The 14,433-nt window shown below is 36.4% G+C and overlaps 2 protein-coding genes and 1 long non-coding RNA gene across 3 annotated transcripts; 2 read left to right on the top strand and 1 right to left on the bottom strand.

Moving 5' to 3' along the window:
* Positions 1–1,189: 1,189 nt before the first annotated feature.
* On the top strand, positions 1,190–1,781 carry LOC113277792 (UPF0057 membrane protein At4g30660-like). Its single transcript, XM_026526783.1, has 2 exons — positions 1,190–1,389; positions 1,475–1,781. The coding sequence occupies exons 1-2, from the start codon at positions 1,300–1,302 to the stop codon at positions 1,604–1,606; spliced, it is 222 nt and encodes a 73-aa protein (XP_026382568.1). The 5' UTR covers positions 1,190–1,299; the 3' UTR covers positions 1,607–1,781.
* A 3,742-nt stretch (positions 1,782–5,523) lies between these two features.
* LOC113282664 lies at positions 5,524–10,182 on the top strand. The gene is made up of 3 exons (XR_003327091.1): positions 5,524–5,687; positions 6,929–7,968; positions 8,051–10,182. It is a non-coding gene; the product is annotated as an uncharacterized LOC113282664 (long non-coding RNA).
* Positions 10,183–11,433: 1,251 nt separating this feature from the next.
* Positions 11,434–12,986, bottom strand: LOC113282663 (peroxidase 9-like). The gene is made up of 3 exons (XM_026531712.1): positions 12,543–12,986; positions 12,247–12,438; positions 11,434–12,151 (listed from the first exon to the last, which is right to left on the bottom strand). The coding sequence occupies exons 1-3, from the start codon at positions 12,921–12,923 to the stop codon at positions 11,576–11,578; spliced, it is 1,149 nt and encodes a 382-aa protein (XP_026387497.1). The 5' UTR covers positions 12,924–12,986; the 3' UTR covers positions 11,434–11,575.
* Between the last annotated feature and the right edge of the window lie 1,447 nt (positions 12,987–14,433).

Below are 14,433 nucleotides of genomic sequence, written 5' to 3'. Positions count from 1 at the left end.
ACTATAAGAAAATAAAATACACATATACGTTAACTCCGCATTACTTGATAATGATCTTATAATAAAAAAAAATGGCAAAACCAAAATTTCGTTTCAATCTGAACAAAAAATCATTGATGCATGTTGTTTCAACCATACATAACTGGTGAAGAACATGCAACATAATTATTTGTTTTGGTTTAACTTTTGAAGGATTTATAACTATTTTCTTAAGCTTTTCATTTTTCTTTGTCTCTGGTTCAACATTTTTCTTCACCATCTTAACTAGGTTTTGATTTATTTATTTTTCAAACTTTTTTGGTTTAGGTCAGAAATTGGTTTCAAATTATGGTTTGATTTTGATTATTGAGTTCGGAAAAATAGGTTTGGGAAGTAATATTCGAGATATCCGAGGTTTCAGGAGAAGAACAGAAAATCGAAGATGGGAAATTAATTTTGTAGATAGGATATTTTTGATTTTTAATGGGAATAGGAAATACCATTACAGATGAAGATAAACGTTGTAACCTAATAAATGTGGTGGTGTGATTTGTTCAGTTATTTGGGATGAATAAGATGAAAGGGTAGTTTAGACAGTTTGCGTAACATAGTTTTTTTGTGGATCTTTTGTTTTGATGGGATTTTTCTAGACGGATGTTGACAGCTTTGTAGACATAACTTGCGTCTTACTTAGAAACTCGTGAACACAAAAAATAAATGACCAGTTTTCTTTGGCCTTGATTGTATGGGATTTTGATTAATATATTTGATTTGGTTTTCCTGCAGTCTATGAACTACACCTGAACTAAATGATATATATGTCGAAAAATCTAACAGGCAAAAACTCAAAACACTTACTCGATAGAGTCGTTCTAGACAAACTGTTTCTATGAACATCCTAAAAACCGTATGCCTCAAAGTCCCGGATGAATACTAAAAAACATTTTATATGACAACATAGTCCTGAGGTAGTTTTTATTTACGGTATATTTAGAATTTTTATATCCCAACTGAGGTAGTTCTTTTTTTCACGTATATTTAGAATTTTTGTATCCGAAAAAGTGCGTGCATAATTTTTTTCTTAACGTGAAGTGACAATCGACCTTAACAAACGGTCCAAACCCGAACGGCCTAGGCCAATTTTCAGCAATCGTGTTGACAGTGATTATACACGCGTACACCACCAAAACTTGGCTGGATTTTCCTTCATCTCGAAGGCTCTATATATATGAATCCCTTTTGACTATTATATCCAACTTCGATTATATCGTCTTCTTCTCTAGGGCCGCTACTTGATCATCTTCATCATCATCCGCTACGATGCCAAGTGGTGCAGAGATCTGTTGTGAGATCCTTCTAGCAATTCTCCTTCCTCCTCTTGGTGTCTGTTTCAGACATGGTTGTTGCAGTGTAAGCAAAACCCCTTTCCCCTCTTTTCCTATTTTCAAAATCATTATCGTTTTGATTTTCTAACGATTTTTTTTCTTAATTGCAGGTGGAATTCTTGATCTGTTTGTTGTTGACATTTTTAGGTTATGTCCCAGGTATAATCTATGCCATCTATGTCATAGTTGCTGTCAATCGCGAACCCTACCCTGATGATTACTGGCGCCCTATTAATGCTTAATCAAATTCCATTCTGGTGTAATATTTAAATGGAGATTTATGTATAAAACTTACAGAGATTGGTGAATATCATGCTTAATTTGATATATAATCTTCTTCGCTTCTTATGATCTTAATTTTGTGTATGAATTGGTTATTATGATCTGATGACCTAATCTTTGGTCAATTTGGGGAAATTTTATGATTAATTAGGTGTTTTTTTTAGAATTCTTTTTAATGGTTGTGTTTCTTGTATTGTTAATCGTTCACTGATTCACTTAGAAGAAAAAATTAAGGTGATAGACGAGATCTGTAGATTTTTGATTCGATGTTTTAGTTTGTTTGAGACAATTTGGATTCTGTAGTAAAACTAAATGATATCCTTTGTGGCTGTTAATAGAGTTTTATAGAATAGAATGAGATTTAGGTAGATTGCTGTTCAGAACTTCCAATTTAGAGTTTTAGTTTGTTAGATGAATGTGCAGTCCACCCATATCTATGAAACAATTACAAATTTTAGATGATTGTGTTTGTCAAAGAAAACAGTAAGAAGGAGTGTCTCATGTTAGACAGAAATAAAGATTATAACATCAATTAGTTGAATGACGGAAGGCTTATTTTATCTTAAATTTTTGCGCAAAATACTGCTACAAGTTTGTGCTATATCATCAACCTTTAGTTCCTGTAATTGTATCTAAAGGCCTCTTGGTTTGATTCCTCCTACAACTTGCCAAGTTGTAGGTGATGCTGTTAGGAGAAAGACTCGAAACTTGCTCTGACAAGCTTAACAAATAGTCAATTTCTTATGTCATCATAGATACAATTTCTAATGTCATTCGTGCATAGTTCTTTCTTATTGTCTAGTCAAGCCCGAGTTTTATGCCATTTAAAACTCGCCAGCTAAAGTCATTTTCTTTCTTACACCATAATATGTTGGGCAATTTTTTCCAGCCCTGGCCTAAGTTTCACAACCAACCTTTAACTATTGCCTTTGACTCTTAGTTAAATATTTTTTTTGACTCGGATGGTTCAACTGTAAGTTTTCATAAACAATGGAACCAGCTGAAAAAAAATGTGTGGAGCCTGGGATTGGACGACATGGCCTCACAAGTCACGATCTCTCTATTTTTTTTTTTAACGGAGTAGAAATTTTATCCTCTTTAATCGTACCTCGGTGGATGGGCCTATTGATTTACATGTTTTGGAACTGCCTTAAAGGCTTGAACAAAGACGTTGAATAAACTTTGATCTTTTGGGGATATATCGGTTATCTTCCAAAGTGCATCTGTCATCAACAGTACATATGCCATAAACATTTGGATTAAACATTATTTGAATATTATCGAAAATCATTTGTGAGCCGAGTTTGAGTTTGATGGGCAATCTTTAACATGATTCTGCAGTAAATTTACCTGAAGGAGGTTTTTTTCATTTTTGCAAATAGAAATTATCGACTTTGGATCACACGACGGTTGGCATGTGTACAGGTGAAATCATTTCGCCCAAACAAACATAATATAAACGGTCTTGTTTTCGGAGGTTGTAGATTCTAAGTGTTGTTGGGATACCAGCACCAGTTAGGACTCCAATTTACTTACTAATCATAGTATCACTTAACTTAGAAGATGTGTTCCAGTAGGATTTTGTTTATGTTTCAGTATTGGCCTATAAATACTCAGTTGTCATATGTATTTTATTCATTCAACTTTCAATCAATTTAGTTAAGCTTTGCTTCAACAAGATAGTTTTTTTGCAGCCTCCAATGGGAACCAAGATAGTTGAACTTCCTTCAACAGTCAAATTCATCTGGAAGATCGACAACTTTTCTAAGTTGTACTCGAACAACACAGCGTACCTTTACTCTGATGTTTTCAGTGCTTGTGGTGCTAAATGGTGCGGTTTTCCAGTATGTGAATATATTAAAGGGAATAACCCCAAGTCTTGACCTTCAACATGTTGGTTCTGCAGGCCGGGAACATCAATTTAATTCCCCTTATAGTTGGGGTTTGCAGAAATTTTTGCCTCTTAGTGAACTGCATGATTTAAACAAAGGATATCTTGAGAATGATGCGTGCGAGATTAGAATTGAGATTACTCGTAAGATCGCCAAGAAGCCTCTTAAAGTGAAAGGAAACGCGAATGGTCGTTCAAGTCATCCAATTGTTTCATTTCATGTACAATTGAGTAGCTTAAAAGGGTTCGCCATTTTCTAGTTTTTGGGTTTAGAGATTGCGTACCATATTTAATGGTCTAAACTTGGACTAACAATAATTATCTGCGTCTAGTAAGTTCCATTAAAAGAAGAGCATACATATTTGCGAAGTAAAGGATATTCAGTTTAGTTATTTGATTCAAATAAACTACTCCGTCCGTTCCTTTTTATTAGGCTGGTTTTTAGGGCTGAACATGGTGTCGGTTAACCGTTGGAAACCGACCGAACCAGACCAATAAGCAAGAAACCGAACCAAACCATTTAGATTTGGATTGGTTTGGTAAAAAATGTTGAAAAACCGACATTACTGGTTTGGTTTTGGTTTGACCTGAAAACCGAACCAAAAATCATTGGGGAACCGATTAATTTTTAAACTTAATTTCTACCGTCGATTTAAAAGTATTAGATTCTACCCATTAATTTAGAGGATAAATAGAAACCCTAAATCTAATATTTCATTATGATACTATCCCTCTTTCTCTTTCTCCTTCTCTCAGCCGCCTCCCTTCTCCACCCCCAACTACAGCTGCTGCTACTCGACTTTTTTCTTCCCGTCTTCCTTCTTTTTTATTTGTCAATATCTAAATTAAGATATATTATATATCTTCATTTGATCTCTAGAATTAGAGTAAGTTTTAACTATTCTTGATTTTTTTTTTGTCTGTATATTTGTGTAAACCAATACTATCGGCAACTACGATTTTTTTATCTGTAAATTTGTGTATTTTTTTTTGGTTTGACATAATTATTGGTTAACCAAAAACCACTGGGACAAACCGAAACCAACTGGAACCATTTGGAAACCGAACCAATGGTTAATGGATTGGTTTGGTTTAGATTTTTAAAAACCAATAATATTGGTTTCGGTTTTGGTTTGGCTAGAAACCGAACCAAAACCGACCATGAACAGCCCTACTGGTTCTTATAAATAAATGTTTCAAAAAATTATGCCGGTTTTCTAATTGGGAAGGTCAAATGTTACTTTAATTTTTGGGACCACTTTTCTCTTAATCTCTTTTGATGATAAGTGTCATGGGGACCATTTCACTTTACTTCTTTTACTGACAAGTGTCATGGGAACCATTTCACTTCATTTCTTTTATTGACAAGTGTCATGAGAACCACTTTCAATGATTAGTTCTCTTAACTTCCTTAAATTTCTCTAAAAACAAAACCAACCTATTAAAAAAGAACGGAGTGAGTATTATTATGTAGTTGCTTTAATTTTTATGATCGATAGAAGAAGTTTTTGATTAAGGTTTAATAACAAATTAATGTAGTAGGCTAGGTTGGTAAATATTTTGTGCTGTGGCTTTTATTTTTCGAGACCATCTAAATTGCCTAGTTACTCTAGTAACTTGCCAAAGTACAACGTTGGCGAATACTCATTTGTATATAAGATGCAGAAGTACATTTCACAAATCAGAAACACCAAAAACAAAAAAGAAGAAGTTCCCAGCCAATCTCAGAATTTATTGTACCAAAACCAAGTATCGACATTGAACAACTGCGCTTGACATCAACGCACATGTCACCTTGTAAGTAGAAGTTTTAGCACAATGTAACTGCAAATAGCCTAGTTAGAAAAAGTTACTGGACGGCTTGAATTTGGCCACGACAGCGTTCTAGATTGCTGTAAAAAAAATCAGATTATTCTTCGGGGTTTTTTCCTTTCACCCCGAACCCCAAATCAAAAAGAACCATTTTACTTTCCAATCACTCCGTAGTCCCACTCTACAGTCTCTGCAGAACCAAACCCCTTCTTTCTCATTAAAGCCCTAGCTACAAATCTTTTCTCCTAGACTAGATTTCAATTGGGCTCCCAGAAGAATCTGTTCTAGACTGCAGATTAGTAAACAAAATCCTGGGGAAATGATTGATGTTGATACTGGTAAGTTCAATTTCTTTTTCATGGATGATGTGTTTGGTGTCGCATTCAACCAGTTTTATTATTCAATTTATGATGAGAACTCTTTTTCTGAAACACACCATTTTGATAGAGTTAGAAGAAGAATTCAATAAAACTCTCCATTTGTGTACTGTATATTGTTAGGTGCTCATATAATGTCTTGATTTGTTAAGTTCCTGCCCTGATAAAGACTGGATGAACTATGAACTTGCTGGTTTATTTATAGGTGTGTGATGTTATTGCCTTATTTAAGAACCCTTTCGAGTTTGGAGTATGTAAGGAATGAGTCCCTCATATCAAGATTTTTATAAGCTTTATTTGTCTGTTTCCAAATTGGTGTTGAGTTTGCTACTGTCGGGTTTTGGGAGTCACTAGTTATCCCGTTTTATTTCATGGATTGCTGACACCAAAACTAGAGGTTAATCACGCATCCAATTTGAAAAATAAAGAATATACTGAGGAGCTTGCTGACCAGATTCGAAGTGTTTACAATTATTCTCTCTTGCTTTTTTATTTCATTTGCTAGTCATGCATAGGGCGCGGGCATAACTTCAAACATGGTAGAGATGTTAAAACCGAGCACTCCTTAAGTTCAACGTGCATATAGAGTTTCCATCTGATAACGACGAAGACCTCGAAACTCCACAGTAGTTCCTAAGAGGAGTATTGCTTTGGTCTATTCATTAGCTATGGAGAATATAGTACAGAAATTGATGTGAGAGAGTTGAGGCATTATTGGGGCCTATATCCTGTTGTTGGTATTCTATGAATCAAAGTACTTAATAGTAGGATTTGAGTTTAGTGTGGTTCTCAGGATGGGAGGCTAATTTAATCAATTTCAGAACTCTTTTCAACTTGGAACTTTATATGTTTGCTAGGAAATTTATAGTATCCAGATTTCGTTTTCTTTTGTTTTGCAATCTAGAGTATCCAGAGCATTGGGGGTTAAGTTTATATCTAAATACGCCATCTTGCTTGGCTTGTTTGCTTTTTCTCTATGTCAATGTTTACTTGAATTGAATATTGATACAGTTTTGAATATGCCAATCTTTCGCAAATAAGAGGTTTAATGCAATAGATTGAGTATAAGGCAGGGAAAATTCTTGAAATTGGAAGGTTTCTGTACTGCTACTAGAGCATCCACTATTTGGTTTCGAGAGTCACTAAATAGTCGATTTGGGGATAATTTATGGTATTTTCTTCATATTATATTGAATTCCCAGGTGGAGTAGTCGCGCTCATCCTTTCTCTGTTGCACAAGATGATGACATTCTAATTCTGGAAAATGATGCATTCTGCGAATGTCTATTCTTGAATCTGAATGAGTTTTAAAGATTTAAATTCATTTGGTGGAGAATGTGGCATAGTCTATTACACTTAATTTGTTTTTAGAAAAGAAATAGTCTGGAGAAGTATATGCTCGAGAAATCGTGTGAAATTTGAACCCTTTTGCAGTGTTTCTTGGAAATTTATCTGTTTTTTAGCGTAACTTCTTAGAATGCTGTCAGTTTGAGAGTAACTTGATTTTCCTATTGAGTATAGGTATTCGTCTAAGAGAAATAATTCATGCAATGTAGGCAAGGTGCCTCACTGCCTGCTGAAATGTACTTGTAAACAGTTATACCTTTTTGACTTATTATTACATTTTCATGGCCATGTTATGGCACAGATATAACCAAATTGCTTTACTTTTTGCTTTCTTGCATATGACTATGTTGAGCTGACTGTATATAGGTTAATATCTTATGGATACCATTGAATTTGCATTGTTGCCTGGAATTTTCATTTTTCAAGTCCTCTCAAAGTTCCTTCTTGTTGTAAATAATAGCTAGCAGCTGTAAAAGAGTCACCAGGTCTCCATGATCTAGTATTGGTGGCGTGAGTGAGAAACTTTGGTTCATGTTCCTTAACTGTCAACAGATACTATACGACAAACCATGACTAGCAGTTCCCCAAAATGAAACTAGGACAGGACAGAGTTTCTAGGATATGAAATAGTAATAGTTGAAACAACATACAAGTCTAAGAGAAATCTCATCCCAATCAAACCCAAACAACCCAGAGGGGGGATCCTATAACTCTAGAAAGTGAGATGCAAACAAGTGATGTAGAAGATTTTTCTGCATCAGCAATACTAGTTCCCTGTACCTGCTAGTTTGTCTGATGACCATCTAAAGGCCCATTTGTTCTTGCTTTCAAAGATATTCCAAGCTGGAAATCTGCATTTCTAGCTTGCGAATTCAAAATTATAGAGCAACGTGAGGTAAATATACTTTTAGTTTTAGTTTGATGGTTTTTTTGTCCGTCTGGTTTTGTAAAACTGACAGTAAAAATGTTGATTTCAGGTAATCATTGGTTACTGGAGTAGTAAAATTTGAAAATGAAAACTGTTGGTTTCCTATTACCGAGAGGAGGTACCTTGGAACGATGGGCTACCATCGTATCTGGAAAAGTTAACGACTCATATGTAAGGAATCGATTCCAGTTGGTTCGATTGGTTTTAGAGTCTCAACTAGAAACAGTTTTCAAAGTTCCCTGCAGCAACTGCTGTACCATAATGTCCATCACAAAACTCCGAAAACTGTCGGTTTTAGTTGCTAAGGCCCCACGCATGAGTAGTAAAATCCGAAAACTGTCGGTTTCCTATTACTGACAGATGATACCTTGCATTGATGGGCTATAATCAAATCTGGAAAAGTAAACGATTTATATGTAAGGAATAGGTTTCAGTTTGGTTAGATTGGTTTGAGAGTCTCAACTAGAAACAGTGAAGTTTCCTGCATCAAGATTCCAACCGCTGTACTCCAACGTCCATCACAAAACTCAAGGTGTGGCTTTTGTTCTGCGGTAGCATGCACCTAGGCTAGGGATGAAATTTGAGTTGTCGTTCGCATAATTCTAGAAGTCTTTTATCATGACAGTACCAAGTGGAAAAAGGTCAAGGACTGTAACACCAGCGATTGAGTTTATATAGTTGCTGGGTGCAGGAACTTGGATTCTTAGTTAACAAACAAACGGCATTCATTTTCTCGCCTTGAATGTTCTGGAAAATACTTCGTTTCTCTAAATGCAAATTGAGTTAATCAGTGAAATTTGAAACTTGTTATTGTATTATTGGGGTTCAAAAGCACCAGCCTTGCCCATTGTGGTCATAGGGTGGTCATTGACCATAGCAGGTACTTAACATCCAGTAGGAGGAGCTAAAAATGGCTCCCTAGGGTGCAGGAGCAGGAACTATAGAAGGAAGTGAAGCAATGAATTGGTAGAAGCAGAAATAGCAGGGATGGGAACCATAGTCTCAACAGATGGGGAGGAGGAGTCAACAGCTCATTCTTGGTAAGATAGATCGGTTTAGTTTGCTTTAAAATTTAATTTCCATGTTTATGTCTCAAACAACAGATAATGACACGTTGAATGCAGAGTCAATGTTGAGTAACAACCAACAATCTCAACTGATATTTTTTATTTGAATCTTAGTCACACTTGTTTATATGAACTTCATAATGAACGACACATACTGTTTTTCTGATGATAGCTCTCATTGGCTACTATTTTCAAAACTTTACAAAATTCCGGACGAAACCTTAGTTAGTTTTGAAGAATGAGTGAATCTAACTGCAGATTTATGCTGCACAAGTATAGGTTATGTTCTTCCAGATGAGGAGTCTCCTCTGCAAGTATCTGAAAGGAGAATTTTTCATGTCAGGACCAGATTGTTATTGATGAAATATAGAACCATCAGAAAGTGAATGAAAAATAGATCAGTAAAAGTATTATTACCTCAAATCCCATCTTTCTGTATAGCGCCAGTGCTGGTTTGTTATCCCGATGGACAAGTACAAATACCTGCTTTATACCTGACACATCAAATTCAAGATTATCGGTTGCGTTAGTTTTCCTCCTTGCAGGTAAGCATCCAATTTGGATCACTGGAAGAGAAATTAAGCAGTCAAACAACTGAGGGATGGTCTTACCGTGTTCTTCTGCAGTTTCAATTGCAAACTTCAGCATGCTGCTTCCAACACCTTGTCGACGTGCACTTTCAGCAACAGCTACATTTGAGATTGTGCCATATTTCTCTAATCCTTTTTGTCTGAAGGTGCTAGATGCATTCACAATCTTCCAGAGTTCCTGAGGAGTCAAGGAATTCAAATCTTAGGTGATTCTCAACATCAAATTGCCAACTTAAATTAGAAAATTATCCAAGTATAATGCACCTGATCAGGATAAGTCTCCCACTGTAACTGGTACTTGACACGAAAATCCAGAGTTCCAATGACATTTTTAAACATGTGCACATTCTTGCCTTCGTTTCTTACAGCAACAATGCACATGAATGGTTCTAAATAACGCGTCGAATATCGCCTTTCTATTGTATCCAACTCCTGCATTAACAGTATGCCAATAAGCAGCACCATTCTCATGTGATGCATTTACTAATTTTCAGTTGTGTAAGTGTAGTTTTTACTTTTACCTGCTCGGCGCGTTGCCTTTTGTAGCTATCAATATATCTGTCAGAAAATGTCAGATTATAATCTCGACAATAGTCCTAAAATCGGAAACCGAATAAACAAACGATACTTTTTTCATGAACTCAAAATCTAAAATTTCCTGTTTGGATAAAATGAAATTTAGTTGTCAGATATGTAATACAAACCGGTCGTGTGATCGATTTTCGTAAAGTCCTGCTTTCAACCATGCTGATGCCTACTCGAAAAACCCAACTTAAAACCACCTTCAAGATCTTATTTCAGAAACACAAATTAAGAGCAAGATTTCAAAATTACGTACCCAAAACTCTACTCTATCTTTGGCTTCTCTGATCACATACTCTCCATTATCTGATGATACCGAAGCCCGATGTTCTTCTTGTTCTTGAATTATTGCTTCTTTTTCATTGTCAGATGAGAATTCTTCATTCTCTCTCGGCAATGCAGATAGTACTGAACTAAATTTCCTAAGAACAGTATAACAAGAGAAATGCATGACTATATAGCAAGATTCATCAAGAACCCAACGAATGAATTCTGAATAGAATTAAGATGATGAACTCACATTGTTGCAGGAGAAACAAGAACGGATTTACTAGCAGAATGTTGAAGAAAATGCAAGAACTTGGGAGTGAATTCCCTGTAGTTATCAAATGAGCAAAACCAACTAAGAATTCATGAAAAAAGAAGAACCCAGAGATTAAGAATAGAAGATAATGGCTTAGTACTACTACTTACGTTGTTGCAGGAAAAGAAAAAGGAACAGGTGGTTCGTGTGGAATTCTTCTTCCATGGCAAGAAGAAGGGGAATACAACAACTTGGGTCGTATTGTTTGATGGAACACATTCATTGACTGCAACATTTTGTTTCTTCTTCTTCAGTTGAGTGTTTTTTTTTTTGGGGGTCTGTAAGATTGAACGAATGGATTTTTGATTCATTCATCTGTGTATTTATAGGTGAACAAGAAGAATAATCAAGGAAAAACAAGAATCAAGAAAAACTGAAAATTTTGAGTTCTGTTAGTTTAGTTGGTTAAGGATACAGCAAATCTTGAAATTGAATTGATTATGACCATTGGATCATTCTATGTTATGATTTAAAACGCTGCACGTTTGACACGTGGTACTCTCGTATTTTTCCAGTGAAGTAAGTACTAAGAGGACAACCAAATTGGATAGGAGGTGAGAATTGTTGTTATTTTGCTACGTTAAGAACACCCAACAGCAAAAGACAAGAATTAGCAATCAACCCAAATTTATTTCATTATAATTCATGCTAAAAGTTTAACACACACCAAAACACCCAACGCCATATTAATACCACAGAAGCAGAATCGACGTATCTAAATTTCAAGCAGACCACATTTCAGTTTACATTATTTAGTTAATGAAACGACAGTTCTTTCGAACTTCTCCATTGTAACCAGTAAGAGGACTAATGTTTCCCATTTTCACCATGGAACTCGCAAAATCCTCAAAGAACAAACTTGCATCTTCGGCATAACTTTGTACCAACTCCATGGTTCTTGTGTTTTGTGTCAGCAACACTTGATCTGAATTCAAAAGCCCCTTTCCCAATATTATCAATTGGAAGTAAGCATTGTCAAATTTGGTAGGAGAGCTGTAATCCAACGGAGATATAATGTTATCACCTCCTGATCTAGGACAAACTGATTTCAAGTTATTAAAGTAGTTAATCTCTAAGGTTTCATCAGGTTGGTCGTTTCCATTTTGGTTGTATAGCCTTTGCTTGAAACTCACACATCTTGCGACCCCAATAGTGTGACTCCCTGAGAGTGCAACAAGGTCTACTTCACCAAGACCTTGGCGATTGAAGAGTGCAATAAGGTTTTGAAGAGTTGAGTTTGGTGGGGGAATGTTGTTGTTTGAGGCACTGAGGCTTGCTGTTCTTGAATCTCTTCTTCCTAATGGAACCTCCCAGTTAGGTCCGCCACTCTGTTGCATCCACAATATTGTTAGTCAATTAATTATATAATTTGCATGTCGTATAAATTGGTAATGGTTGAAGATTCTGTACATGTTTCACTTACTAGTACAACTGAGCCTCTAGCAGCAAGTGCAACAATATCAGCACAAGAAACAATTTGAGGGCACGCTTGTTCTAACTTAGATTTGATTTCGTCGATAACTTCGAATCCTCGAATGGAATTCCTGTTTGCGTTGGAACGCTTCTCGCTAGCTATCGTAGAGCTATCGTCTAGTAAAATTGATGCATCACAACCCTGAAAGAAACAACATTTGCAAACTAATTTAGTTAGTCGACGTATACACAAGTCTATAGACGTACGATTAAATAATGAGCGCATAATGTTAAGCAAAATTGTACCTGAACGAAGCAGTCATGAAATTGAAGCCTAAGCAAAGCGGCAGCGGTTCTAGGCTGTCTAGAAATGGCTTGTTCCAGGACTGACATGACAATGTCATCAACTTGAGGACATGAATTTTCATAAAATCCAGGGAAAAGACTAGAATACCCTCCATTATAACCACCACCGCCGCCGAAACCACCATTTCCTTCATTACTATCATCACCACCACCACCACCGCCGAAACCACCATTTCCTTCATTACTATCATCACCACCACCACCCCAGTAAGAAGGGAACTTAGAGAATACATTAGGGCGATCAGCTACAGAAAGAGTAATAACGTAAGAAGAGAAGAGAACCATAAACATGAAAACACAATAAGGTTTTAGAAAAGCCATTGTTTCTCAAAGCTAATGTAGTGCTACTTCTTAGTGGTGACGATATTGATGGATAGTTGTTTAGTTTTTGCTTGTATTTATAGGGGTCGGGTTTTACAAATAATTAATCTTCTTACTATAGCCAGAGAGTAGTGAGTGAATGCATGTGATCTTGACATCATGTTTGACATTTTCAACTTCTTGATCACCTGCTACTTTAAATTGGAGTGGGTGTAAATTTTGTTATGAATTATTGTTTTAAAACTTTTAATCAGAGCTGCACAACCGGTAGGGTGGGTAGGATATGGCCTATACCCGTCACCCTACCCGTTTACTGGCGGTTAAGAAAATCTTTACTCGCCACCCTACCCGCCAAATAATGGATAGGGTAGGATACGATTAAAAAACTGGCGGGTAGGGTAGGGTTGGCGGGTATGAGTAGGGTACGTACATTTCTAGGTAGGGTGGGTAGGATATGGCCTATATCCGCCACCCTACCCGTTTACCGGCGGTTAAGAAAATCTTTACCCGCCACCCTACCCGCCAAATAGTGGATAGGGTAGGATACGGTTAAAAAACTGGCGGGTAGGGTAGGGTTGGCGGATATGGGTAGGGTATGTGCACCCCTACTTTTAATCATGATTAACTTATCCTACTTTTGTGTATAATTAGTCTAATCAGCATGCAATAATTTCACCATTAGGTTTTATGTTCTGTCTCCCTAGTCACTCACTTCTCTATGAATGGAAAGTGCTGATTTTTCCACTGAAGGTTTTGGTGTGCAAATTTCAACGCGGGATTGATATTTGTTTTGTTTGTTATTACCTGCTCCGAGAATGAGTCAATATGCATGCATGTGATCTCTGATTAACATATACTGTCACTCGATATTTCCTTGAACACAAATTGGCAATGGTCACTGCACGCTCTACTAACTCTCTCCCAAGTACAAATTCTATTCTTGGCCCGAGTCCAAATTTGTGCACCCATAGAAGGGCTCGTGCTAAGATCTGTCATTCTGGTGGGCTTGTTCGTCAGAAAATGAAGGGCTCATGCTAAGATCCTTTGGAGGACCATCCGTGGTATGATTCCACACAAGACCAAGTGTGGGGCTGCTGCAGTTGCTCAATTTAAAGCTTATGAGGGTATTCCACCATCTTGTGACAAAAGGGTCGTGCTATCCCGCACGACAGTGCGACAAAGCTTTATAAGCCAGCGCACGCTAGCCCTTAGATGCTAATAACTGTTTATTTTAGGCCGTTGATGATAAAGTGAGAACTATCAAATGAATTTATTTGTAAATAACCCCTCTACTCAATTTTACAAATCAAAAACATCCGTTGTAAATTTAATATTTCATTTATAAGGGCCTTTTTCTTTCACCAATTTTGAAACTTCGATCTATGCTAAAATCTAATGAAAAGTTCTACTTCGGCTTAGCTATTGTTAATGATCATCGACAAAACTCATTTGTATCATCATCTTCTTCATAATCTTCATGGACAAACTCATCTGTATCATCGTCCAAAAT

Source organism: Papaver somniferum, chromosome 5 (assembly GCF_003573695.1).
Source record: "Papaver somniferum cultivar HN1 chromosome 5, ASM357369v1, whole genome shotgun sequence".
NCBI classification, from domain to species: domain Eukaryota; kingdom Viridiplantae; phylum Streptophyta; class Magnoliopsida; order Ranunculales; family Papaveraceae; genus Papaver; species Papaver somniferum.
Note: the sequence above shows the minus strand (reverse complement) of the source record. Positions and strands in the feature narration are given on the sequence as shown.

Excerpts from the sequence above, each read along its gene's own strand:
- LOC113277792 (XM_026526783.1), top strand. The coding sequence starts at position 1,300 with ATGCCAAGTGGTGCAGAGATCTGTTGTGAGATCCTTCTAGCAATTCTC. Across the intron at positions 1,390-1,474 it reads TCAGACATGGTTGTTGCAGT|GTGGAATTCTTGATCTGTTT; the intron begins GTAAGCAAAACC and ends TCTTAATTGCAG.
- LOC113282663 (XM_026531712.1), bottom strand. The coding sequence starts at position 12,923 with ATGGCTTTTCTAAAACCTTATTGTGTTTTCATGTTTATGGTTCTCTTC. Across the intron at positions 12,439-12,542 it reads TTCATGACTGCTTCGTTCAG|GGTTGTGATGCATCAATTTT; the intron begins GTACAATTTTGC and ends TGTTTCTTTCAG. Across the intron at positions 12,152-12,246 it reads CTAGAGGCTCAGTTGTACTA|AGTGGCGGACCTAACTGGGA; the intron begins GTAAGTGAAACA and ends TGGATGCAACAG.